We start from the raw sequence: 27,262 nt of genomic DNA on the forward strand, positions 1-27,262 counted from the left end.
CCGCACCAATGATTAGGGAATCATTGAACTGGTTTATATACTCATACACTCAGTGTTGAGGAGGAACTGGGAGCATCTGTGCCTTTTGCTGTCTTGGAAATAAACCTGTTTTAAGGTACAGACTAACTTCAGACTCATTCCTCCCCAACATATTATTGGAATTAACAGGAGTGGCAGTACTGATTAAGAAGAATATCAGTGCTGAACAGAGATGATCCGAAGGGAGCAAGGATAGAATTTATTTGGTTGGAGCTAAGAAACAGGTCATTACATGACTAAGTGTATTCTATAGGCCACCAACTAGTGGGAAAGATAGAAAGATGCAAATTTGTAGGGAAGTTAGAGACATGCAAGAAATATAGAGTAATGATCATGGACATTTTAATTATCCTAATATAAGCTCGGATAGTAACAGTGTAAAGGACAGAGGGGGAAGAATTTTTGAACTGTGTTCACAAGGTTTTTAAATCAGCCCACTGAGGAGGAAGGCATTGCTGGATCTGATTCTGCGGAATTAGGTCAGTGAATAGGTCAAGTGCCAATATGGAAACAGTGATCATTGCACTACAAGGTTAGATTCCTTATGCCAGAGGACAAGGAGTACCAATCTCAGTGGATTAAAAATGGTTCTGTCCTGGATTTTAAAAAAAGTCAGATTGGCAGGCAAAACTGTAACAGAACAATGGTCTGCCCTTAAAGCAGAGGATAGAAACATAGAAAATAGGAGCAGGGGTAGGTCATTCAGCACTTCAAGCCTGCTCCGCCATTTAGTTTGATCATGGCTGATCCTCTGTCTTAATGCCATATTCCTGATCTCTCCCCATGCCCCTTGATGCCTTTGGAGTCTAGAAATCTATTTCCTCCTTTTTAAATATATTCAGTGACTTGGCCTCCATAGCCTTCTGTGGCAGAGAATTTCATAGGTTCACCACCCTCAGTGAAGAAGTTTGTCCTCATCTGTCCTAAATGGCCTACCCTGTATCCTGAGACTGTGACCCTTTGTGCTGGACCCGACACCCACCACCCACCCAGCCAGGGGAAACATAATCCCTGCATCCAGTCTGTCCAGCCATGTCAGAATTTTATGTTTCAATGAGATCCCCCCTTCATTCATCTAAACTCCAGTGAATACAAGCCTAGTCAGCCCAATCTCTTCTCCTATGACAATCCTGCCATCTCAGGAATCCATCTGATGAACCTTTGCTGCACACTCTGTATGGCAAGTATATCCTTTCTTGAGTGAGGACACCAAAACTGCATACACTACTCCAGAAGTGGTCTCACCAAGACCCAGTACAGCTAGAGTAAGACATTCTTGCTCTTGTACTTATGTCCTCTCGCAATGAAGGCTCAGGTACAGTCAACGTCCATTTCCACAAGGGGCAAAGGTAGAGCAACCAAAGTTAGAGCTCCTTGGATGGCAAGAGAGAAACAAGGCAGAAAGAGGGCATATTGATGTCAGATGGATAATATAAGTGAGAACCAAGCTGAATATAGACAGTTAAGAGGTGAAAAAGGAAATAGGGAGAGAGAGACTGTCAGCTAAATAGCAAAGCCCCAGAAAGGGGGGAGGCGGGATCAATTAGAAACTAAAGAAGCCTATGCATAGAGGCAGAAGGCATGCAGTTCTGGTCTCCACATTTAAGAGAGAATATACTTGCATTGAAGGCAGTACAGTGAAGGTTCATGAATTTAGTCTCTGGAATGAGGAGGATGTCCTGTGATAAAAAGCTGAGTAAATGGGGCTTACATTCTCTGGAGTTTAGAAAAATGAGAGATGATCTCATTGAAGACTACAAAATTCTGAAGGGGCTTGATAGGATGGATGCTGAGATGGTTTGTTTCTGCTGGCCAAGGAGCCTATAAACACTGGCCCCTTATGCTAAGACCGTGCCCATCATTTAGGTCTGAGAGAAGGAAAAATTACTTCACTCAAAGGGCTGTAGATGGTCTATCATTGAGTACATTTAAGGTTGGGATAGACAGACTTTTGGTGTCTCATGGAATTGAAGGATATGGGGAGCAGGTGGGAAAATGGAATTGAAGCCCAAGATCAGCCATGATCATATTGAATGGTGTAACAGGCACCACAGGTCAAATGCTGCTATATATAATTGAAAATAAAATGCTGAAAAAACTCAGCAGGTCTGGCAGCATCTGTGGAGATGAAACAGCGATAACAATGAGTCTGTATGGGTCTGAAGAAGAGTCATACGAACTGAAACATTAACCTGTTACTCTCTCTGCAGATGCCAGACCTGCTGAGTTTTTCCAGCATTTTCTGTTTTTTATTTGATTTTCCAACATCTGCAGTATTTTGATTTTATTCCGCCTCCTATTTCTTGCATGGCTGAAAACTAAATGAGTAACTGCATCTGTATTTACGAGAAGATGCTGCTTAAGTCATAGTGAAAGGTGATGTTATTGAGATACTGGGTGGGCTAAAAATTTCTAGACAAGGCACTAGAAAGGCTGGCTGTACTTAAGGTTAAGTCACCAGGACTGGATGGGATGCATCTGAGGATTCTGAGGGAGGGAAGGATGTAAATTGTGGCAATGCAGGCCATAATCTTCCAATCCTATCAAATTTTTGGAAACAGTCCAGGACAAAACTGTCATTTAGACAAGCGTAGATGAATGAAAAATTCATTTTGGAATTCTGTTAAAGGCAAATTGTTTCTAACTTAACCGAGTTTTTTTTTGCGGTAACAAGGAGAGTTGATAAAGATAATACAGTTGATGTGTGGAAATGCATTTCTAAAGTATTTCACAATAGGCTTGTCAGCTAAGGGTTGAAGCCCATGGAATAAAGGGACAGTGCCAGCATGGATACAAAATTGAGGTTTGTCTTTGTTAAAGCATGTGAAATCTTGTGCTGTGTTCTGTCAGTTAATTGATGGGTGTTTGGATTTCCTCTTCAAACATTAATAGCCTCTAACAGAATTGTGTGTGAAAGGGCAGTGGAGGTAGAATTACTCATGACTTTCAAAAGGAAATTGGGTTATCGCTTTTTTAAAAAAAAAAATTGCAGGGCCACAGGGAAAGAGCAGGCAGCTTGCACTAGCGAAACTGCTCTTGCAGAGAGCCTGAATGGGTTTGATGGGCTGAAAGGACCCTTACTGTGTTGTAACCATTCTGATTCTGAGTACAGGTCCTGATTAAAGAGTATTTATTATACCTTAACTTCCATGAAATTGCCTCTTGCAATAGTCTGCTGAGACACCAATCCTCTAGTCAGCCACTTTTACATAACATAATACAAGTTGACATCTAACTGATTAGTTGCAATATCAGCACAGTAGTCCGCAACATTGCTGATATAATGGACCTCTGGAAATGTTACACAAAGCTTAAAGGTTTACAACTGCAGCAATTTTAATCTAATGGCTTGAAAGAGCATTGTGAAGTATCATCATTGTTAGAGGATCACAACTGATTGAAATGATCAGCGTGATCCAAAATTATAAACAGAATTAGCAAACCTAAATGCTGTTTTTAAAAAAAATTGTTTTCTGTCGCTTTATTTCTTACCTCAGGCAACCTGGCCAAGCTACTTTCAATGCAGTGAGCAACTGTCCTGTTGTTAGGCTCCCATCAATATATCCTATTGCCCCAAACAAAAACCCATCAGCCATAACGTTCTATCTGCTTTGCCCTCCATTGGAAGCAGGTGCAACAGCTTCTGCTCTACACTTTTTCCCAGTAGGCACCACAGATCAGGATCTGAGTACATAATGACCAAATTTGATCCTTATTTATTGGTTGTGTGCGCACATGTGCTGGTATGCAAGAGTCTTATTTATTGGTTTGAGATCAGAGTTCAATGAAGTCTATTGAAGTCAAAATTGCTTATTTTTGAAGTTTGCAAGGTAAGAAATCACATAATTGGTGAAATCTGGAAATAGTTTGTTCTTTGATCACTGCACCCAGTACAGGGGAAAATAATTATTTTCCAAAATTACCTGAAAATTTCCCTTGAGTTGCCCTCCTTCAGGTCAACTATGTTGAAGTCCATCTAGTTGCAGCACTAGTTTTCTATTCCTTCCTCCTTTCAGTCTTTTCCTGCTAACATCAGGGCCTTGGTGTATTGCTCCCTGGTACCTCTGGCAAGCAGCCTTTCTTGATAGTAAATATTGTTTTTTTTTCTCTACTGCCAATTTAAAAAATAAAATGTTTTTGAGGGCATTTTGGGTTCTATTTTTAATGTCAATAACTGGAAGAAGATTGGACCCCCAAAAATAAAGGCACTTTGCAGAATATCTGTTCTAAATAGAAATGGATTTTTCTTTACTAAGGAAATGTTCAGAGTTAATTATTTAAATAGAGTTGAAGCTTGGTTTCCAGCTATCCAAAACTATTACAATGGTGATTCACATTACCAAATACAAGTATGAGATAAACAACCATTAGAATGTGAGGGTGCAACAATTGCAAAGGAAGAAGAAGGTAAAAGATTTTCAATTTTTCAGCTCTTTACCTTTTTTTATAAAAAAAAATTAGACATTTCTTTGGGCCAGGACAGAAGATCTTTAATGTTAAAAGTCAATTCCTGCATGCAATTAAGCACATTGCACACTTCAGTGAGAGGTTACAATAAATTTTTGAGTAACTTCAGGGAGTGGAACAAAAAGTGCTTAATGTTAAGAGTGACTTTGACGTAATGTTTAAATTCACATTGGTTTGTCCTGTGCGTGATCCTATCCTCTGTATTCCACTAGTAGCAAACTCTCAACACTGCATATGGAGAACCAGACACAGATTTAAGGCAATTGGCAGAGACTTGTTTTCTTTACTGACCCATTTCAGAATATCCAAGGATTTATATTAGAAAGTGGGTTTATAAAAATGACTCTCGTCACATGGGCACAGATTGTACCCTGAATTGGGACTTCCCATCACCGAGTGGCTTGATTTGTTACACCACTACTGAATGAGCTAGCTGGCTCCTGAAGGACTTATCTGCCAGATTGGACTTGTGGCAGATAATGAGGGAACCAACAAGGGAGAGAGAACCTACTAGACCTTGTCCTCACCAATCTATATGTCGCAGATGCATCTGTCCATGACAGTATAAGTTGACAACTACACTGGACAGATCTAGCAGTTCAAAACTGGGCATCCATGTAATCATGCTGTTACTTTTTGTTTTGTTCTACTTGTTTCAACTTTGTGGGCAAGTCTATGTGACACTTTATCAAACACCGTTTGGATGTCCAAATCAAACATCACCTTTAATGCTGTCACCTCATGAGGAAACTAAATCAAGTTAGGTTAGCACAATTTACTTTTAATAAATCAATGCTGATTTTCCTTAGTTCATCCATACTTGCCAAAGCGACTGTTTAATTTTGTCCTAGATCGTCGTATCTAAAAGCTTTCCCACTGCTGAGGTTAAACTAGCCTCAACTTGCTGGGGTTATCTTTACACCCTTTTATGAGCATACATTTGTTGGGATATTAGTATACAAACACTTAAAGGTATCCAGCTTAAAATTCCTCTTCGCTACTTTGGTGAAAGCATTAATCTGCTTAAAATAAACGGGTTACCACTACTCTAAACTACAGGGAGAGAAAAAAATTAAATGAATTTACGTGCTTGCACACTAGTATTTCACAGCATAACTTCAGAATACTGGTTTTAAACAAATCATACTGTTAGTGTTGCACCAAGCAAAGTTTTAAATCTCCAAACATTTATATCATTGATGCCAGCAGTGCTTGAATCATCTGATACTGCATTATTACGATGCATTCAGTTCATTCTTGGAACACACACTTTAGAGAATATTTTAACACTCTAAGCTCTACCCACCACCATTGCACTGAATTTTACAGACAGATCTTTAGTTTGTCTGCCACACTGGATCAGAACACCATAATTTCTTTGTACTACTTTTAAAAGACATCATAATAGTTCTGTAAAAGCTAATGCTTATCCTCTGAAACAACTGCCTATTTTCTTAGGAATTGCATCTAGGGCCATAAAATGATGATTTTACAGCACAAAAATAAGTGGCCATTGGGCCCATTTTGCCTGGGTAGAGATCTCTCTTCAACCTGAGCTTGTCTACTCTTAATGATTTATTTCCTCATATGTTTTTATAGTATTCATCATATATTTAGCAAATTTCTTTTGTCCCTTCGTCAATACTAAGTGAAGTGGGCACTCAGTAGAGCACATACCCTCACCATTTTATGTTACCTCAACATTATTACAATTACACAGCTCTTCCTTGAGGATTTTCTCCGCTTGGGTGATGCGCTGTAATTACAAAGCTGATTTTTAAAAAAATAAATCCTTTTATTAAGAGTTTCCATTTCATGGAGGTGGTTTCAGGCCAATCCACATCCGACAACCTGCTCCGAAAACTCTGCTCACATTTTGACAGCTGTGACAAATTCCACCACAGCAGCTGAGACAACCACAACATTCTAAATGAAAAATAAAATTTGCCCTATCTCCCAATGTTAATGGACACTTTTTTAAAAAAAAATTCAAAGATCTGGATTCAGATCTGCATCTTCGCCAAGAGCTAATTGACTCTTCATAGGGCCATTCCTGTGTATCAAGTTTTGTTAAAATGGTCTATTAGCTTTTGCGATAGTCTGTTTGTCTGTAAACAATAACACACAGGGACGAAAACATTTCCATCACACACCTTCAATGGCAGGGGAGATGGTGATGTAGTGGTAATGTCACTGAACTAATAATCCAGAAGCTGAAGCTAATGCTCTGATGTTTCAGAGGACAAAGGTAATTAGGGATAGGCAACAAATGCGGGCCCAGTGATGTGCACGTACCACATGAAAGATTGAAAAAAGGTGAAAATCCATTGTGTGCACAAAAAACTGCTTTCTTCTATTGATAATCCTGTATTAAGGTCATTTTGTTAATCACCGGCCAACATTTTCCCTTTCAAAAACACTCAATTTGGAAACCTCTATCACTTCTCCCTCAACTGTCCATAAATGCACAAATTTCACAACCTCTCATTCCTATTCCACATAAAATGTAACGTGGACACAAAAAATCAAATGTTTACTTTTTCTGAAATGATTGTACTCATTTTAATTTGGCATTGTTGGTCATGTCTAGGTAAAACACCTTGTCCAGATCTTCCTGTTAGCCAAATGAAACCACTCAAAAGGAATTCAAGGACAATATTTGGAAAACTACCACAGGCTATGACCTTCAAAACATACGAATGTAGGAAATAGGTACATAAGTAGGCTACTCAGCCCCTTGAGCCAGCTCTGTTATTCAATAAGATCATGGCTAATCTGTTTGTGTTTCAAATTCCTCATTCCCATCTACCCGCAATAACCTTAGATTCTTGTTCGACAACTGAATCAATCCACCTCCTCCTTAAAAATATTCAATGACCTCGTCTCCACCGCCATCTGAGGCAGAGTGTTCCAAAGGCACACAACCCTCAATTTCTCATCTCTGTCCTATAAGGGCAATCACTAATTTTAAAACAGTGCCCCCTAGTTCTGGGCTGCCCCACAAGAGGAAACATCCTTTCCACGTTCACCTTGTCAAGACCGTTCAGGATCTTGTATACTTCAATCAATCATCCCTCACTCTTCTTAACTCCAGTAGAAATGAGCTCAATCTGTCCAACCTTTCCTCATAAGACAACCTGCTCATTTCGGGTATCAATCTAGTAAACATCCTCTGAACCGCCGCCAACACATTTACATCCTTCCTTAAATAAGGAGACCAAAACTGCACACGGTATTCATGGTGTGGTCTCACCAGTGCCCTGTATAACTGAAGTGTAACATCCTTATTTTTATGTTCAATTCCTCTAATAATAACAGTATTCAATTAGCCTTCTTAATTACTTGCTGTACCTGCATACAAACTTGTTGTGACTCATGCACTACAACACCTAGATTCCTCTGCACCTCAGAGTTCCGCAGTCGTTCTCTGTTTAATACTCTTTTTTTATTCTTCCTGCCAAAGTGAATAACTACACATTTTCCCACATTATACTCCATCTGCCAGATTTTTGCCCACTCACTCGATCTATCTATATGCATCTGAAAAGTCCTTACATCCTCGTCACAATCTACTTTCCTACCTATCTTTGTTTCATCTGCAAATTTAGCTACCGTGCCTTTGTTCCTCTCAAAGTCATTGATATAAATTGTAAAAGTTGATCCCCCAGCACAGACCCCTGCAGGACTCCACTCGTCACATCTCACCAATCAGAAAAGAACCCATTTATGCATACTCCTTGTTTTCTGCCAGCAATCTATATTCATGCAAATAATGTACTGCCTACGCCATGAGATTTTATTCCAGGTAATTCTGTTTTTGTTTTGGATTTCCAGCATCCGCAGTTTTTTTGTTTTTATATAGATTTTATTCTTAGTTCCATGTTTGTTCCTGATGTTGAAAACTAAAGAACAAAAACTGTTTAGTGCCTCCCACATTCTGAGGACATCCCAAAGAGTGCAACAGCTGATAAAAGTATTTATGAAGCGTACTTACTTTTGTAATGTAGGCAACATATGAACCAAATTTGGGTACAGAAAAGTCATACAATCAACAAGATCAAATGACCAGACATTGTGTTATAATGGTATTAGATGAGGATTAATTGGTAATAGGTCACCTTCTGTTCTTCAAATAGTCTAATGTGCTTTTACGTCCACTTGAACAGATGAGCCTCAGTTTACCATCTTACCCAAATGATAGCACCTCCGACAGTGCAGCACTCCTTCAGTACTACACTAAGGTGTCAGCCTGATTTTATTTATGCGCTCAAGTCTCAGAAGTAGTGTTTGAACCCACAATCTTTTGATCATGACAGTGCTACCACTGAGCTAAGGCCAACACCTGAATCTTACAATACAAAGAATGTTGGCCACATTTTTTGCCTAACTTTCTTGTTTATGCATTAAAGTTAAAAATGATGATTTCCTACCAGTGACAAAGTAAGTTAATTTTCCCTAAACTTTACATCAGAATCTTAACTGCTTTATTTATTTTCTTACATTATGCCCCCAAGTACTTTGCTTACCAAACATGCAACCTTATGTAACTGAGGATAGCAAGAAGGTTCAAGGTCAACATTTCTCCACTGCACTCAGCAATGTGATTCATTGCTTGGAACATAATGCTATTAGAGAGAGCCAGTCTGTCAAGTTTTCCGAATCATCCTGAGTATCAAGTCCAATTAAAAGCAAGCAGAAGTATCATATCATTTCAATTTCAAGTCTTTGCCACTCAAGCTAGCAAGCTGTGCATTAATTCTGGACTACTTATTAGACTTATTAGAGCATTACATCATTTTTGATTGTAACATTTTAAAAGTTTTCATTACACTAACAAAATAAAATATAAATTGAAATATGCAAACCTCTTGACATTTGGCAAAGTAGGTGGGAATACTGTACTGTCGAATTTAAAAAAATGAAAAGGGCAACCTGGCATTATTCAAAACCATTTGAACTACTTTTGTAATGTAGACTAACATGTCAGCCAAATTTGGGCACTGCAAAGCCCCACAATCAATAAGATCAAGATCAAACAATGTGTTAGTGGTATTAGGTGAGGATTAATTGGTAATCAGGACACTCTCTGCTCTTCAAATAATCTAATACACTCTTGTGTCCACTTGAACAGATAGAGCTGAATTTTGGTTAATCTCATAGATGTCTCTTTAGGACTTGGATAATGTTTGATTAATTCTGGCAATTAGAAACTCAAAGGTTTAGCCAATTTTTAAGCTGTTTACAAAAAATTACTGAAAAGTTCTGAGGACCAACTGGCTGCTAGAAAAATGATTGCATAATAGAGCAGCCTGTTGTCACACTGAATGGCACTGATTTTGGTGTCTGTAAGTGTTACAAATGGCAATGGGCCATATGTTGATCAAGGATCACATTTCTGAAATGCCTCAAGTCCTTCCATTGCTGAGTCGTACAGGGATTACTGAACAGCTGCTGCTCTCTTCATCCCACGTGGATGGACTCTATCATCAGCACCAATTTAAACTGCACCCTTTGACACCAAATATTTTGAAGTAGGGAACATACAAATTGCAATGGAACTCTAACAGCTCCAACTTTGGAAGCAAAACAAAAATGGGAAAATTATTTTCACTGGTAAATTTAACCAAAAGTCTATATTATATAAAACCTTATTTATCTTTTTAAATTGGATTCCAGCTGCCCAGTTTGGTTGACTGATACTTCAGATCTAGGCCTTTCCTCAAATTCTTGACACAAAGAAACAAAACAGTTTGAATATTTACAACAGCATCAAAATCTCGCTCACTAAATTTCTAAGTTACCAAATCAATGATGAGCAATAATGACTTAGTGGTGCTACTACTCTTCATAAACATAACACTTCCTATTGAGGCATCTCGACAAGTCAAGTTACATGTTGCATGTAAATAATTGAGAAAAAAATTACAGTTATCAGGTCAGAAGAAAACCTCTTTAAACTGAATGTTACAATCATAATTTTAAAGTAATATGCACCTCAACAGTTTCCATACCTGTTTACAGTAATGTGCTTATTTAACAATTCAAAATCACTAATTTATAAAATTGGCACATTCGTGTCACCAAACACATCTATGACTATATAGCAACCATTTCAATTTTCTTATTGTTTTAATTATACCTGCACATTAACATTGAAAATAAAGCAGTGACACCCCAGCTTATTTTAAGTAACCTGGTTGAGGAGGAATACTCGCAGTAGGATGTTTCATGTTCCAATTAAGATGATCTGATTTAAAATTCCAAACTTGACTCTCCTTGAAAACAAACTATGGGTCAGTTTTGCTGGTTCTCTGCCAAACTGCTAATTAAAGCTGGAACACATTATAGAACTGCCTCGTTTCTAATCATAAAAGCTTCTGTATTTGTTCTAATTCTCTCTCGAATTTTGAGAACTGCCTAGCTTATGTTCACTTTAATCTGTTTACCGCTAAATAGAAACAGGCTGCACAGACAATCACCATAACAAATGTTAATTGTCAAATCTGTGTAGATGACTGAAATACTTAACACAGTTTTCCTGATTGAAAGGAGATGCAGCTAATCTGTTGTGACTGTTTGTCTCATCATGTGGCTTTGCAATTTGGGCTCTCACCACAGGGCTTCATCCGGCAATGACATGTGAAAGTGGAAGTTCTCAATTAATACAAAATATTGTCAAATGAAATATTAAAGCATATTGGGATGTGTTTCTATATTAATGTCTATATGAAAGCAATTGTTGTATATTATGTACATTTACCAAAACTAAAATTTCACAATTGAAAATGGAACAGACATCAAATCTATGGCTCGGCTCTCCTCAATTATCTTGCTTCTATACATATTCACAGCCAAGTTGATTTTCTTCATATATAGGAACACTTTTTTTTCCCTATCTATTTTGCTGGCGGAAGGTGATGGGTGCAGGGGATGGGGGGGGTGGGGGGGGGGGGGGGGGGGGGGGAGAGAGAGAGAGAGAGATGAGGCTAGGGGAATTTCCCCTGTCCCTTTACCCACCTCTCCGCTCCCCTCCCCTAGCCATTCATAGGTATAAAACACTCTGTTGGTTCTGGTAATCTAGTTTATCATTGGGTCCAATTCCACACAGTTGCGTCTTGAATGCATTCACATTCCCCGGTGGTCTAACGAAGGGTGGAAAATCTGTCCATGCGGAAAAGTATCTGCTACTGTGATCACGTTTTAATATTGCAAAGCTGCATATATTTAAGATCTCTGAGCAATGCCCAAAATAATGCAGTTCTCAAAATTCCTAATTGCCCACAAGCCTTCTTAATGGAGATTACAGTTTCATAATTGGAGTAAATTTATTCTTTTGAAAGAGGACTGCTGCTAAATAATTCCTGTCTTGAAACTGGCCTTTACTATTCAGCAAAACCATTTAAATGCAGGTGAAATTTATGTCAACCTACTTTGGTTATGCTTACATGCTGTCTGCAAAATTCCTTTAAATCCCACAAGTCTCACTATTCTGAACCTACTTCCAGTGAGACTATAATAAGCTGTTCCCATTTTTTGCTCTTCTTCGTATGGAGGCCCAGCACATTTCAGTCTGAAGCATCTGATTATCCATTTCCGTGAAATCAGTTTGAGCCCTCTGACTTATTTCAACCTCCTTAATAAAATTATTGGTTTCATATTAAGCCCAAGGGAAAATTAATTTAAGAAATCTTTTGTTGAATTATCTAAGGATTGGAGCATCTACTTTCATGAGGAAGCATTTCAATTTTTCTTCCTTTTCAGCAAGTCATTCGATGGGAAACTGCTGGACAGCAGATTATGCTATCTCGTGCAAAAGTAGGAAAAACTCACTAGCTTGTTTCACCAAACTAGACTTGCAAGTCACAAGACCACCATTTAAAGCAATATTTTTCCAACCTAACTGAATACACAGGAAATGTAAGTGAAAAAATAATTTAATAGTGCAAGATCATTATAGTGAACTCAGAATTCCAATGTGCTAAATCATTTAACATTTTAGAGCAAAGAGTCAAGAATGGCTAACCATATATAAATACAGTCACACATCATCCACCTTTCCTTCTCATTCTCATTCTTGGCCTCTCCATACTTCTGATTCCCATTTTAGCTATCTAACACATTCAGCTTTTTTGTTTAATGGCTGATATCTGTTCTGACAATCAGATATTTCTGAAATGTGAAGTGCTATTTGTGTTGTGATTGGCAGGGTAGTGTGAATAGCATTGAAATGTAAAAAGAAAATGCTTTGGATTAAAATATGTGAATCTATATCAGCACCAAAAATGTAAAAACAAAGTTAACTTTCTTGATAGAGCTAAATATTTTAAGATCTTTATAAAAATAAAAAAAGTCTTACTGTGACGAAAACTGCAGCCTTCATTAGTTTTGGTTTCAAAGCCTGTATTTCTTTTTTGAAACAGTCCCCAACTGGGGGGAAAAACCTTCAGGTGGGGATAAAGGGGAGGGATGTAACCCTGGATTCAGGGCTGTGACATCAGACTTTAGAGAAATCAGCCTGTGGTCTTCAGTTGCTAGGGAAACGGAAGCTGATTGGGAAGCTGAGAGATCAAATTTCAGCCACTGGTCAGAACAGTACAGACTGGCTCTGGTGAGTTGTACTTGATCAAGGCAGTTAAGGAAGAAAATCAGGAGAAGAAAATAGCTGGAATAAACCAAAAAAGGCTGGTTCCATAAGCAGAGCTGAAATGCATCTAGAAAAATGTGCCCTCTGATGCAAACAGTCCTGTGGGACTTAGATGGAGCAAAGCTGCTGTTGGATGGGACTTGGTGCATGAATAAAGGAAATGAAACTTCTTGGGGAAGACCAAGCTTTGAGGGATTTTGTGGCTGAGATTAATGACATATTTGCTGAAGGGTCTATTTAACATACCAAGAGTGGACTTAGGAGAAGGAGTAGGCTATTCGGCCATTTGAGCTTGCTTCACCATTCAATACGATCATGACTGTTCTGATTGTGGTCTAAACTTTACCTTCCTGTCTGCCTCCCACCCCCGCAATGACCCTTTACTGCCTTGTACATCAAATATCGATCTAACTCAGGCTTGAATATATTTGATGACCCAGTCTCCACAGCTCTCTGGGGAAGAAAATTCAAAAACTAGTAACCCTCAGAAAAACAACTCTCTTCATCTCCATCTTAAATAGGCAACCTCACTTTAAACTGTCTCTCCGAAGTTCTAGTCTTCCCCCACAAGAGAAAACATCGTCCCGGTATCCACGCTATAAAATCTCCTCAGGATTTCATGTTTCAATCAGATCACCTCTCATTCTTCCAATGAGTAAAAAGACCCAACCTTTCTTCATAAAATAAGCCCTTCATCTCCGGAATGAGTCAAGTGAACCTTCTCAACTGTTACTAATGCAATTATATCCTTTTTCAAGTAAGTAGACCAAAACAGTACACAGTAGATGTGGTCTCACCAACACCCTGTACAACTGCAACAAGACATCCCTACTTTTTTATTCCATTCCCCTTGCAGTAAACATCATTACATTTGTGCTCCTAATCACTTGCTGTAGCTGCAGACTAACATTTTGTGATTCATGTACCTGGCTACCCAGATCACTCTAACACTAAGCTCTGCAATTTTTTCTCCTTTTAAATGGTGATATCCTTTTCTGTTCTTCCTGCCAAAGTGGACAAGTTCATATTTTCCCACATTATACTCCATCTGCCAAATTTTTGCCCACTCACTTAATCCATCTATATCCCTTTGTAGACTCTTAACCTCCCCTTGACAATTACTCTCCTACTTATCTTGGTGCCATCAGCAAATTTAGCAGCCATACATTCGGTCCCTTCATCCAAGTCATTAATATAGATTGTAAATAATTGAGGCCCCAACACTGATCTGTGACACTCCACTAGTTATATCTTGCCAATTTAAAAAGACACATTCATCCTTACTCTCTGCTCCCTGTTAGCTAACTAATTCTTTAGCCAAGCCAGTATGTTACCTCCTACGCAATGAGCTCTTATTCTTTGTAGTAATCTTTGATGATTCACCTTATCAAATGCCATCTGGAATTCCAAGTACACCACATCTACAGGTTTCTCTTTACCCACTTTGCTTGTTACTTCCTCAAAGAACTCTAATAAATTAAGTAGAAATGATTTCCCTTTCATAAAATCATGTTGACTCTGCCTGGTCCCATTATGATTTTCTAAGGATCCTACTATAACCTCCTTAATAATAGATTCTAGCAATTTCCCTGTGATGGAAATTAGGCTAGCAGGCCTATAGTATCCTGCTTTCCGTTGCCCACCTTTCTCGAATAAAGGCGCTACATTTGCTATTTTCCAATACTCTAATTTCTCCCTCTATTATATTTTGGTCTGTTTTTGCTGGTTCTTAAAATCTGTCCAATCTTCTGACCTGCTACTAATCCTTGCAGATTTTTACAGTGTTAGTATCATATTGAAAGAATCTTTAACTTCCTTATATAGCTATGGATGATGCACCCTTCTCAGAGTCTCTCTTTCTCACCGGAATAAATCTTTGCTGGGAGTTATTAAAACTTCCTTTAAAAGCCTGCCACTGCATCTCTACTGTCCTTCCTTTTAACCTGGTTTCTTAGTTCACTTTCAATCTTAAAAGCCTCCCCAAAGGTCCACAAACGGGTGCAATTACTGTAGCAATAACTCACAATAGGGATTAATTCAATATGAGGGTGTGGCCACTTTTGTGGGCAGGACCAGCTTCAAACACAATGCCCAAGTCTTCTGGCCTTTGGACAATTGGAGACTGCACATACGCCCTGCACTATGGGACACCTTGGAAGGCCCTACGCAATGACTCTGTGGGAATTGTCCAGGAAGGTTGAACTTCCGATGAGCAAGCCCCCTCCTCCCTGGAATCCTCCACAATGCAGCACGAGTTTATACTGTGTGAGAAGAAAGTGCTGCACTTGCAGTATAAATTGCTGATGCCCCCTCCCCCCAATTACTGTTGGTAATTTTTTGCGATCCTGACAAATGCAGGATAAAAAGCATGTCTCTTTTTCAGGAATACTAAATTAAACATGGTGAAGACACCAAGGTGAACTCTGCTGCTCTTCATCAAAATAATGCCACAAAATTTTCACATCTACCTGAGAAAGCAAGCGGGGCCTTGGTTTAATGCCTTGACTGACAGATGGCACCTAGATCTAGCTGATACACTGTCGTAGAGATATCTCACATAAATGTTCTCATTATACTGTAATCTGTTTTGCTTACCTTGTAAGATGACAGAAACCATACCAACTAGCCAACTCCAATTTCGCCACTTTTAAATAGTGGTAATCATTTGGTCAAGATTGCTTGATTAACCCAAATGTTGACTTCTGCATTCATGATATTTTTACACTGCTCCATAAACATTAAATATTCTATGTACAGAGTTTAATTTTTATTATGATGGTGAAGCCAAAATTTCTGTTATGTTTGTGGAAATTCAGTAACAAGTGAACATATAAAAATGAACTTAAAGCACCTTTCATGTTTTCATAAGTCACAAAAAAAAGTATTTAATTGGTTGTGAATTTAAATGTATCATTGTTGTTATGTAGTGGCCAATTTGCCCTACGAATCTATTTTAGTAGTTTCAGTTGAGGGATAAACCTAATGGCTAGGTTATTAGGATAACTCACTGCTCTTAAAATAAAAAATTACAGGGGATACTTTTATATACATCTGAACAGGCTGATGATTTAATACCTCATCTCCAACCATGCAGCATTCCCCCACTACTACATTTTAAGTGCTAGCCTAAACTCTGCATTCATGTTACAGTTATTCAAGCCTGTCATAGGGAAAATGCTGGAATCTATTATTAAGGAGGTTATTGTGAGGCACTCAGAAAATCTCAATGCAATCAGGCACAGTGAACATGGTTTTCAGAAATCATGTTTAATTAATTTCTTAGAGTTCTTTGAGGAAGTAACAAGCAACATGGATAAAGGGGAACCTGTGTATGTGCTGAACTTACATTTCCAGAAGGCATTTGACAAGTTATTACAAAGGTTACTACGCAAAGTAAGAGGTTATGGGGAAGAATTTTCAGGTCAGTAGCGGGGACGGGGCCCGCTCACTGACGCGTAAAATGATGCACGGTGCCGCGCGTCGCTTAGATTATCAGTTTGCCCACCAAACTGTCAAAAGCCTTTTAAGGCCATTAACAAAGTAATTAAAGTTGTTAGGAATACCTTAAGGTTAGCAGCAGGTGAAGAGCCCATGCGGCCTTCACATTTTTCATGAAACCTCATTAATGGGCAGGATGAGGTTTCATGAAGGGTTTATTAATTAAATAAAAAAAATTTGAAAAAAATCATCGAAATGTCCCAGTTCATGTGACACTGTCACATGAGGAGATAGGTTTTAAAATATTTTCTTTTCTTGATTTAAATTTTTAAACCTTAAACTAATCTCCCTGAGGCACCTCTGTGCTACAGGGAGATTTCTGAGCTCTTTTGCGTACATGCCCTGACTCAGGGAATTCCCCCTGCCCACACAGGGAGTACTCAGCGCTTCTGGGCGCGTGTCACGCTAGGCTGGCCTTAACTGGCCCACCCACATAAAATGGCGGCGCAGCCCCGATTGGGGGTACCAATCGGGTTCGTGCCCGTCCCCGCACAATCCCCCAACGGGGGGAAGTTTCTGCCTATGGTGTATGGTGTAACATATTAGCATGGATAGAGGATTGGTTAGCCAACAGGAAACAGAGTAAGGATAAATGCGTCATTTTTTGGGTTGGCAAGATGTAATGAGTGGAGTGCCATAGGGATCAGTAGTGGGGCCTCAGCTATTTACAATTTATATCAATAACTTGGACGAAGGGACTGAATCTAAAAAATCTAAAATTTGCTGATGACACAAAGATAGTTTGGGCAGTGAGTTGTGAAGAGGACATAAGGAGTCTGCAAAGGGATGTGAGTGGGCAAAAAATTGGCAGATGGAGTATAACTTGGGAAAATGTGGACTTGTCAACTTTGGCTGGGAGAACAGAAAAGCAGCATAATATTTAAATAGAGAGGGATTATAGAACTCTAAGGTACAGAGTGATCTAGGTGTCCTGGCACATGAATCACAAAAAACATAGCATGCCATACAGCAAGTGATTAGGAAGGCAAATAGAATGTTGGCTTTTATTGCAAGGGGAATGGAACATAATAGTAGGGAAGTTTTGCAACAGCTGTACAGGTGAGTTGGTGAGACCATCTCTGGAGAACTGTGTACAATTTTTGTCTCCTTATTTAAGAAAGGATATAAATGCACTCGTAGAAGTTCAGAGAAGTCCCAGTATCTGGGATGGGGGGTGGGGGGAGGTGTTACCTTATGAGGAAAGGCTGGACAGATTGGACCTGTATCCATTGGATTTCAAAAGAACAAGAGGTGATCTTATTGAATCATAAGATCCCGAGGGGACTTGACAGGTTGGATGCTGAGAGGATGTTCCCTGTTGTGGGAGGAACTAGAACTAGTTTAAAAATAAGGGGTCTCCCATTTAAGATGGTGATGAGGGGAATTTTTTTCTCACAGAGTCTTCTTGCAGAGACTGTGAAATTCTCTTCCCCAGATAACAGGGGAGGCAGGGTCCTTGAATATTATTAAGGCAGAGGTTGATAGATTCTTGGCTAACAAGGGAGTCAAAGGTTATCAGGAATAGGTGGGAGAGTGGATTTGAGACCACAATCAGATTAGCCAAGATCTTATTGAATGGTGGAGCAGGCTCGAGAGGCCACATGGCCCACTCCTAATTCGTACGTTCGCAAGTTCTGGAATGAAGCATTAAAGCACCACTTTCTAATTTTGGGGTGAAAATTAGACTACCAACAAGGTGGCAGTAAATACTAATTTATTATTAAACACTGGGAATATTGAGCCCTGAAGGTTTTAAAGTCATTAGAAAAAAATTTTGTACTTAGCTGAAAAGCTTTCATACCAAAAGGACATCTGTGACTTATGAAAAAGATGTTTTTCAAACTTAATTGCTTTTCTTCTGTTCCTAAAAGTGTCATGTTGCCTTTGTCCTATTCAGTTCTCCTAGCAGGCTGGAAATCATTTGAATTGTAATCACATCATAAAATGTGAAAATTAAAAATATTCACCTTGGTTTTTTTTTTAACTGCCTGCTATTTTCACCCTAAAGAACCTTCTGTCAAATAACAATGCATCTTGCACCATTAATGATAAATTTACCCTTCTTCAAAACCAAAGGAAGAATGTGTTTTTTTGTGATTTATATAATTTGTACTAAATATTGATAATTATCAAAGTTGTACGAGCAACATCAATCCAAGGGATAAAATGTTCCTAGTCTTTTTTTGGATTTTACACAATTATTGTACTTGGGTAATTGATAGGTTATGATTTTCTAATAGTTCATCAAAGTTATCCAGTACATAATTAAACTCTACAGGCTAAGTCCAATGTTCAATACCTGGTTTGGACTGAATTAATTGCTAGCAGTGGGAACATTAAGAGGGATGCAACAACTACTTTTAGTGTTTTTTTTAAAGTGTGGAGAAAATGGGCTAGGATTCCTGTTCAACAACACCCTATTTGAATTACATGCATGTAAATGTCAGCTGAGGACAGGATCCAGGCAATTTGTGATGCCACCTCTTCCCTGCAGTCTGATATCTGCCAACACTCACTGCCAAGACTTACACATGAAGGGAGAGCAGCCACCCAGGCGAGGTGAGCAGCTGTCCGTGAAAACGTACCCAACAAGGAGTGAATACCTTCGCGAGATGAGGAAAAGGATGAAATTTTTAAAAAGGGATATCATTAATATCCCTAATGAGAGAGAGAGAGAGAGAGAGAGAGAGAGAGAGGTCCTCTAATAGTCTCAGATCTAATTTCCTTTTTTAAAAACCAGATGAGAATTTAAGTGTGCAGGTCATAAATCAAATAATAAAAATGACATCTGAATGAGGGCAGCAGCAGCAAAGCTCTAGCTTCTAGCTAACAGGGGAGCAGGGAAAACAGGCAGTAAGATCTCCTGAGGCAGATTTATTACAGCAACTAAATATAACACAGAATGTGCATTCTCAGCACACGCAGTGTTGCAACCTGAAACAGTTAATTTCAAAGTATTTGTACTATAAAGAGTACATCAGATAGAAATTTCTGAATGTTCCAAACATAGAAAAAACATGGAACTACTCTCTATACATTTTAAGCCCCCAAAACCACAAGTTTTAAGTCCTTACAGTCAGCATTTGGCATTTCACAATAATGCTGCTGTAATATTTTAAACGATTTCCTTTACAGCAATAAAGAATGAACTGATCACATTTTCAGGAACTACGTCTCATGTACAGGTCGTTAATCTATTCTTTTTTGTTTTCCCTGCTCACTACAAATTTCCAGGCAGCCACAATTATCAGCCACAACATCCTGGGTTACAGTCAAAGTCATATCTTAATAAACTGCTAACAATTCAATTTTTTTTTCAACAGACTTCATTTTTGGAGGAGCCAGCTATTTCGGTCCTAGAAATGCCACCCAAATTGAGTTGAATCTTACTGTAAACCAAAATTTTTTTTTTTTTAAAAAGGTCAAGATTCACATTCATTCTGAAACAGCACCTGCTGTTTCGAACAGATAAGGAGCACCCCCCCACCACCACCCCCCTGCAAATGAATAAAATGAAAACACAGAAGTTGTTGGAATTAAGCCAGAAACAAGGAACCCTGCACAAGAAGCAGGGAGGCTGCATTTGAAGTATTTCATATGATTCAGTTCCCACTCTTCTGTTTGGTCTTAAGGGAATGACACTAAACGGGGGGGGGGGGGGGTGTGCTGTCATATCACCAGAGGGTTTATAACATTTATTTCAAATGGCAATCATTATATATAGCTAGGTATGAGTCAGAGATTTTTGTTTTGGAGCCAGCATCTTGCAACATCTCGTTCCTGGGCCACTGTAAAGTCCGATAATCTTAGGAGTAGAGCAGAAGAACTGCAGCTTCTTTATTCCAACCCGTACGCAATAAAATCCAGTGATAACAACATAAAATCCAGTGATAACAACATAAAATCCAGCGATATTAAACCTCAGCCATTCTCTCTGCCCAATGATACCGACAGACAATTTTTGACGCTCAGGGGCCACCTTTGCCTTTGCTGACACGCCGCCGCCGCTGATGTATTCGGAGCAGACGCGGTGCCGAATTCACTGCATTGATGGGTGCACTTACTGTTCGAAGGAAGAGGATCTCCTCTTCTCCTTCGCCCCCCTCAGCCATGGCTGCTCTCTCCGCTTGCTCTCACACACACACCCGCGCGCTCTCTCTCTCTCTCTCTCTCTCTGTCCGCCGCCCGGGCTCAACTAACGGCCCGCAGCCGGTGCGCCAGCCAGCCAAGCCTGCGCCACGCGCCCCGCGCCACGCCCACCGCCGCAGCCCATTGGGCAGAAAGCGTGGGCTCGTGGGGGGAGGCCGAGAGCGGATTGGCAAAGGGGAAGGGTTAGGGGCGGGGTTGGAGACCCACGCGGGCTGGTGGCAAGTGTTCGAGAGCGGATTGGCAGAGAATTGGGGTGGGGTGGAATGGGGGTGGGGGGGGGGGGTCGAAGACGTAGAAGGTGTGGGGGGGGGGGGGTGGGGTTCGAGATCCACGTGGGCTGGTGGGAAGAGGTCGAGAGCGGATTGGTGAGGAAGGGGAGGGTGTGTGGGCGGGGTTCGAGGCCATCCTGGGCTGGTTGGAAGAGTTCGAGAGCCGATTGGTGAGGGGAGAGGGAGTGGGGGGAGGGGCGGGGTTCGGGAGGCCCACGTGAGCTGTCGGGAAGCGGTCGAGAGAGGATTGGTGGAGAGGTGGGGGCGTTGAGGGCGTGGCTCGAGGTCGACGTGCACTCAGGAGGTGGCGCGTGCCGGCAGGGCAGTTGGTGAAGACGACGACAACAACAACTTATATTTCAATAGCGCCTAGGTGCAACTTGTTTGGCAGTTTAATATTTAGAGCCCAGTGCCCCCTTTCAAGAATAAGCATTGGTGTCCAATGCTGCATTCGAGAGGCTGGAGCCAAGGAGATTGAGGGGAAATTTGTTAGAGGTTTCCTGGATTGTGGCGGGTTTGGATAAGGGAGATGAGGAAAATCGGGTTTCTGTTAGCGAACGGTAGGAGGACTAGGGGACACAGATTTAAGGTTTTGGGAAAGAGTTGCAAGGGGAATATGAAAAAGAATTTTTTTTTACGCACCAGTAGTAATGAGAACTGGAACTCACTTCCCATGAGGATGGTGGAACCAGAGACAATCAGTGATTTTAAAAGGAAATTGGATGGGCACTTGAGGAAAGTAAACGTGCAGGGCTATGGGGATAGAGCGGGAACCGGCTGGTTTTCTCTACAGAGAACCGGCATGGACTCAATGGGCCAAACCTTGTCCTTTAATCCTGTTTTGGACTATGACTCTATAATGCCCTTTAGGGAAGGAAATCTGCTGTCCTTACCTGGCCTGACCTACGTGTGACTCCAGACCCACAGCAAGGTGGTTGGCTCTTAACTTCCCTTTGAAATGGCCCTGCTGTCTGCTACAGGTCACATGATTCGCAAGCTGGCTACAGTTTCTGGAAATTTCCAACAGCAGCTACAGGATAAAAACTCAACCCTCATCCTTGTGGAATCTCACACCTCTCATTGTGACGGCACGTTACAGTCAACCAGACCAGGGACCAGCAGGCGGTCAGTCACCCCAGCCAAAGGGAGAGCCATCGAAATTCTTTATACCTTCAGAGGCGCTAAAAACCACCATCTATTTCCTAAGGTGAACAATGAATTTCGACCAGATACATAGAAACTGCTCATTAGCCTGCAACTGATTCATTAATAGGTCATTAATGTATTAATGTATTAATGACCTAAGCTTCTGGCCTTTGGAAAGTTTTAATATCACATTTCTAAACTCACAACTCAGCCTGCTGTTTAAACACCAGCCTGCAAACATCAAAGCACGACTCCAGGCTGACCAACAGCCTACATCAAGTCTAAGCCTCCTCGACGCCTGCTTTTCCCAGAGGATGCCTGTCGAGCAGACCAACTCTCTGTATACTAACCTCATCCCACTGCGTCACCATCAACTTTAAAGGAATTCTGCAACTCCTACTTCAGCTAGTTGACCCCGCCTGAACTGTAGCCCCACTGTGAAGGAACCTGCACAGGACTCTGCCTTTCTGGATTCTGGCAATCACGTGAACTGATATGCATATCATTGATGCTTATTGTTTTAAGTTACTCATAGTTGTAAAAACTCCTCTTTCCTACCTTCGTCTTGTATACCTGTGTGTGTATATGAAGTTGCAACCATTCCCTAGGTTTGAATGTGTGAATACACTATATTTCTGATTTAACCCTGAAGAAAGTTCACTGCGAGTCACTTCAAAATTGACCTTACAAATAGAATGTATGGGGAAACACACCACAGCCTATTTCAAAAAATAAAAACATCTCTGCTTACGTACAAATGGCAAAAAAATAAAGAGTTCGGTTTTGCCTCCCTCCCCTATCCGTATCATCAGTTGTATCAAAACATGGCAGAAGTGAACAGCAAAAGTTCAAGGGCAATTAAGGATGGGCAAAAAATGTTGGCCTGGACAGAAATGCCTATATGCCATGAAAGAGTATGAAACAACAGCATATATTTATATAGTGCCTTTACCATAATGTAACATTCCAAGGGGCTTCACAGAAGCTATATCAAAGTACAAGCCACATAAGGAGCTATTAAGTCAGGTAGCTATAAACCTAGTCAAAGAGGTAGTTTAAAAAGTACCTTGAAGGAGGAAAGTTACGTAGAAAGGTGGCGAGTTGTAGGGAGGGTATTCTAAGGCTTGGGGCTGAGGCAACTCAAGGCTGCACACAAATACTGGAGTGATTAAAATCATGGATGCTAAAGGCGCCAGAATTTGAGCAGCGTAGACATCTTGGAGGCTTGTGGGATTGTAGGAGATTACAGAGATAAGGAAGGGTGAGGCCATGGAGGGGTTTGAAAGCAAGGATGAGAATTTTGAAATCATGATGTTGCTTGAGTGGGAGCCATCCATACCAGTCTATGCTCGATCATCAGTAAAGTGATGGAAGGTGTCATTGACAGTGCTAACAAGTGATAACCCAGTATTTAGTCCAGTTGGATTTGTCCTTTTTGTGGACAGGACAAACCTGGACAATTTTCCACATCATCGGGTAGATGCCAGTGTTGTAACTATTGGAACAGCTTGGCTAGGGGCACAGCTCGTTCCAGAGTACAAATCTTCAGTACTATTGCCAGAATGTTGTCAGAACCCAAAGCCTTTGCAGTATCTAGTACCTTCATGTGGAGTGAATCAAATTGGCTGAAGACTGGCACCTGTGATGCTAGGGACCTCAGGAGGAGGCCGAGATGGACCATCCACACGGCAATTCTGGCTGAAGATGATTGCAAATGCTTCAACCTTGTTTTTTGTACTAATGTGCTGGGCTCCCCCATCATTGAAGATGGGGATATTTTTAGAGTCTCCTCCTCTGGTTAATTGTTTTATTGCCCACCATCATTCACAACTGGATGTGGCAGGGCTGCAGAGTTTTGATTTGAGCTGCCGGCTGCGGGATCCCTTAGCGTTGTCTATCACTTGCTGCTTCTACTGTTTGACATGCAAGTAGCCCTGAGTTGTAGCTTTACCAGATTGACACCTCATTTCTAGATGTACCTAGTGCTGTTCCTGGCATGTTCCCCTGAATTCTTCATTGAACCAGAGTTGACCTCCTGGCTTAATGGTAGTGGTAGAGTGGGGGGATATGCCAAGCCATGAGGTTACAGATTGTGGTTGAATACAATTCTGCTGCTGATGATGGCCTGCAGGACCTCATGGATGCCCAATTTTGAGTTGCTAGATCTGTTCTAAATCTATCACATTTGGGGGATATCCTCAATGTGAAGACAAGATTTTATCACCACAAGGACTGTGTGGTGGCCACTCCTACCAATGCTATCATATGGATAGATGCAGATTGGTGACGATGAGGTCAAGTAGTTTTTCCCTCTTGTTGGCTCCCTCACCATCTGCCACAAAGCCAGTCTAACAGCCATGTCCTTAAGGATTTGGCCAGCTCAGTCAGTAGCGGTGCTACCAAGCCACAATTGGTGATGGACATTGAGATCCCCCACCCAGAGTAGGTTCTGTGCCCATGCCACCCTCAGTGCTTCTTCCAATTGGTGCTCAACTTGAAGAAATATTGATTCATCAGGTGGAGGGGCCGGGGGGAAGGTAGGTGGCACCCCTGGTGATTCTGTTCTGCCAGTGGGTCAGGACATACCCAAGGATGGTGATGGTGGTATCTGGAATATTGTCTGTAAGGTGTGATTCAGTGAGAATGACTATGTCATGCTGTTGCTTGACTAGTCTGTGGGATAGCTGTACCAATTTTGGCACAAGTCCCCAGATGTAAGTAAGGAGAATTTTGCAGGGTTAACAGGGCTGGGCATTCTTTTTTTTTCCAGTGCCTTGGTCAATGCCTCTGGATTCATTCCTTTCAGACTTTGTAGCAGAATTGAATGACTTGCTAGGCCATATCAGAGGGCAGTTAAATGTCAACCGCATTTCTGTTGTTTTGGACTCATATGTAGGCCAGATCAGCTATGGGCAGCAGATAATATTACCCAAAGGGAGTTAGTGAACCACATGGGTTTTTACAACAATCAATGGTAGTTTCATGATCACCGTGACTGGGATGAGCTTTTAATTCCAGATTAATTAATTAATTTTAAATTCCACCAGCTACCATGGTGGGATTTGAACCCATGTCCATATCCACGTCCTCAGAGCTTTAGCCTGGGCCTCTATTACTGGACCCCACTATGCCAACATGAATACCCCCTTGCACTTGTCCAACAGGTTTGAAGTTCTTACAGCCTGTGTGGATTAAAGTAAGGACTGCAGGGAGGTTGAGTAAACTAACCGCATCACCATGGTACAGGGGACCAATCAAGTGGTGAGGAGTGAAAAAAAAAGTACTTCTTAAATGGAGAATGGCTGAATAAATCTGAGATGCTGAGGGATCTAGGTGTTCTAGTACATGCATCACATAAAGTTAGTATGCAGGTACAGCAAGTAGTTAAGAAGGCTAATGGAATGCTAGCCTTTATTACGAGAGGGATAGGACATAAAAGTAAGAATGTTATGCTTCAGTTATACAGAGCATTGTGAGACCGCACCTTGAATACTGTGTGCAGTTTTGGTGTACTTATTTAAGGAAGGATGTAAATGCATTGGAGGTGGTTCAAAGGAGGTTTACTAGACTGATATCTGGAATGAGTGGGCTGTCTCATGAGGAAAGGTTGGACAGACTGGGCTTGTTTCCACTGGAGTTTAGAAGAGTGAGGGGTGATTTGGTTGAAGTATAAAAGATCCTGAATGGCCTTGACAAGGTGGATGTCGAAAAGATGTTTCCTCTTGTGGGTGACTCTAGAACTAAGGGCACTTATAAAATTAGGGGTTGCCCTTTTAGTACAGAGATGAGAAGATTTTTTTCTCTCAGAGGGTTGTGCAGCTTTTGAATTCTCTGTCTTAGAAAGCGGTGGAGGTGGGGCATTGAATATTTTTAAGGCAAAGGTAGAAAGATTCTTGTTAGGCAAGCGAATCAAAGGTTATTGGGGTTAGATGGGAATGTGGAAATTAAAACACAAGAAAATCAGCCATGACCTTATTGAATGGCACAGCAGGCTCGAGGGGCTGAATGGTCTACTCCTGTTCCTATTTCTTATGTTTTTATGTAAAATGGAATGTAGTAGCTGTAGGGTACAGTATAGTGTAATGTCCCTAAGGCATAAAAGGAATCATAAAATGTTTAAATCAAACCTTACTTCTTTACTTATTTAAAAAGTGCACTTTGCTGAAGCAAAAGATGTCTGCTACAGGTCATATGATTCACACGTTGGCTACTAATTCTGGAAATTTGCAATAGCAGTTATAGGACAAAAACTCCATGCTCATCCTTGTGGAATCTCACACCTCTCATTATGAGGACATGTTGCAATCAAGAAAACCAAGGACCAGTAGATGACCGGTCTCCCCAGCCTGATCCTATAACAAAGGGAAAGCCATTGAAACTTGTTGCACCTCAGAGGTGCTAATAGCCACCATCTATCTCCTATGGTGAACATTGGATTTTGACCAGAGGCATAGAAACTGCTTGTTAGCCTGCAATTAACTTATTAATGGGGAACATCACATGACCTAAGCTTCCAGCCTTTGGAAAGTTTTAATATTACACTTTTAGACTCGCAACTCAGTCTGCTGATTAACCTCCAGCTTGCAAAAACCACAGCAGGACTCTAGGCTGACCAACAACTTGCTTCAAATCTAAGCCTCCTAGAAGCCTGGAAGATTTTTACCATTGCCTGCTGAACAGATGAAGTCTCTGTATACCAAACCCATTTCGCTGCTTCACCATCAACCTTAAAGGAATCCTGCAACTCCTGCTTCAGCTGAATCCACCTGAACCGTAGCTCCTCCCTGGACTCTGACTTTCTGGACTCTGGCAATCATATGAACTGATATCCATATCAGTGGTTCTTTTTCTTTTAAGCTATTCATAGTTGTAAAAACTCCTCTTTCCTACCTTCCATTTGTGTGCGTGTGTGTGTGTGTGTGTATGAACTTGCAACCACCCCCATGTTTGAATGTAAGAATAAACAATACTTCTGATTTAACTCTAAAGAGAGTTTGCTGCGAGTCTCTTTAAAAATTGACCTCACAAAGAGAGGGCTTGGGGAAACACA

The 27,262-nt window shown here is 40.6% G+C and overlaps 1 protein-coding gene across 1 annotated transcript in view; it reads right to left on the reverse strand.

The window, feature by feature from the left end:
• Positions 1-20,791, reverse strand: part of LOC121272536 (ryanodine receptor 1-like) — a 467,552-nt gene extending 446,761 nt beyond the window's left edge. Inside the window, exon 1 of the mRNA XM_041179156.1 lies at positions 20,713-20,791. Within this exon, the coding sequence (XP_041035090.1) occupies positions 20,713-20,760 (48 nt within the window). The 5' untranslated portion in view covers positions 20,761-20,791. The remainder of the gene's footprint in view (positions 1-20,712) is intronic.
• Positions 20,792-27,262: the final 6,471 nt, after the last annotated feature.

The sequence above is a fragment of the Carcharodon carcharias genome, chromosome 34 (genome assembly GCF_017639515.1).
Source record: "Carcharodon carcharias isolate sCarCar2 chromosome 34, sCarCar2.pri, whole genome shotgun sequence".
Taxonomy (NCBI): Eukaryota; Metazoa; Chordata; class Chondrichthyes; order Lamniformes; family Lamnidae; genus Carcharodon; species Carcharodon carcharias.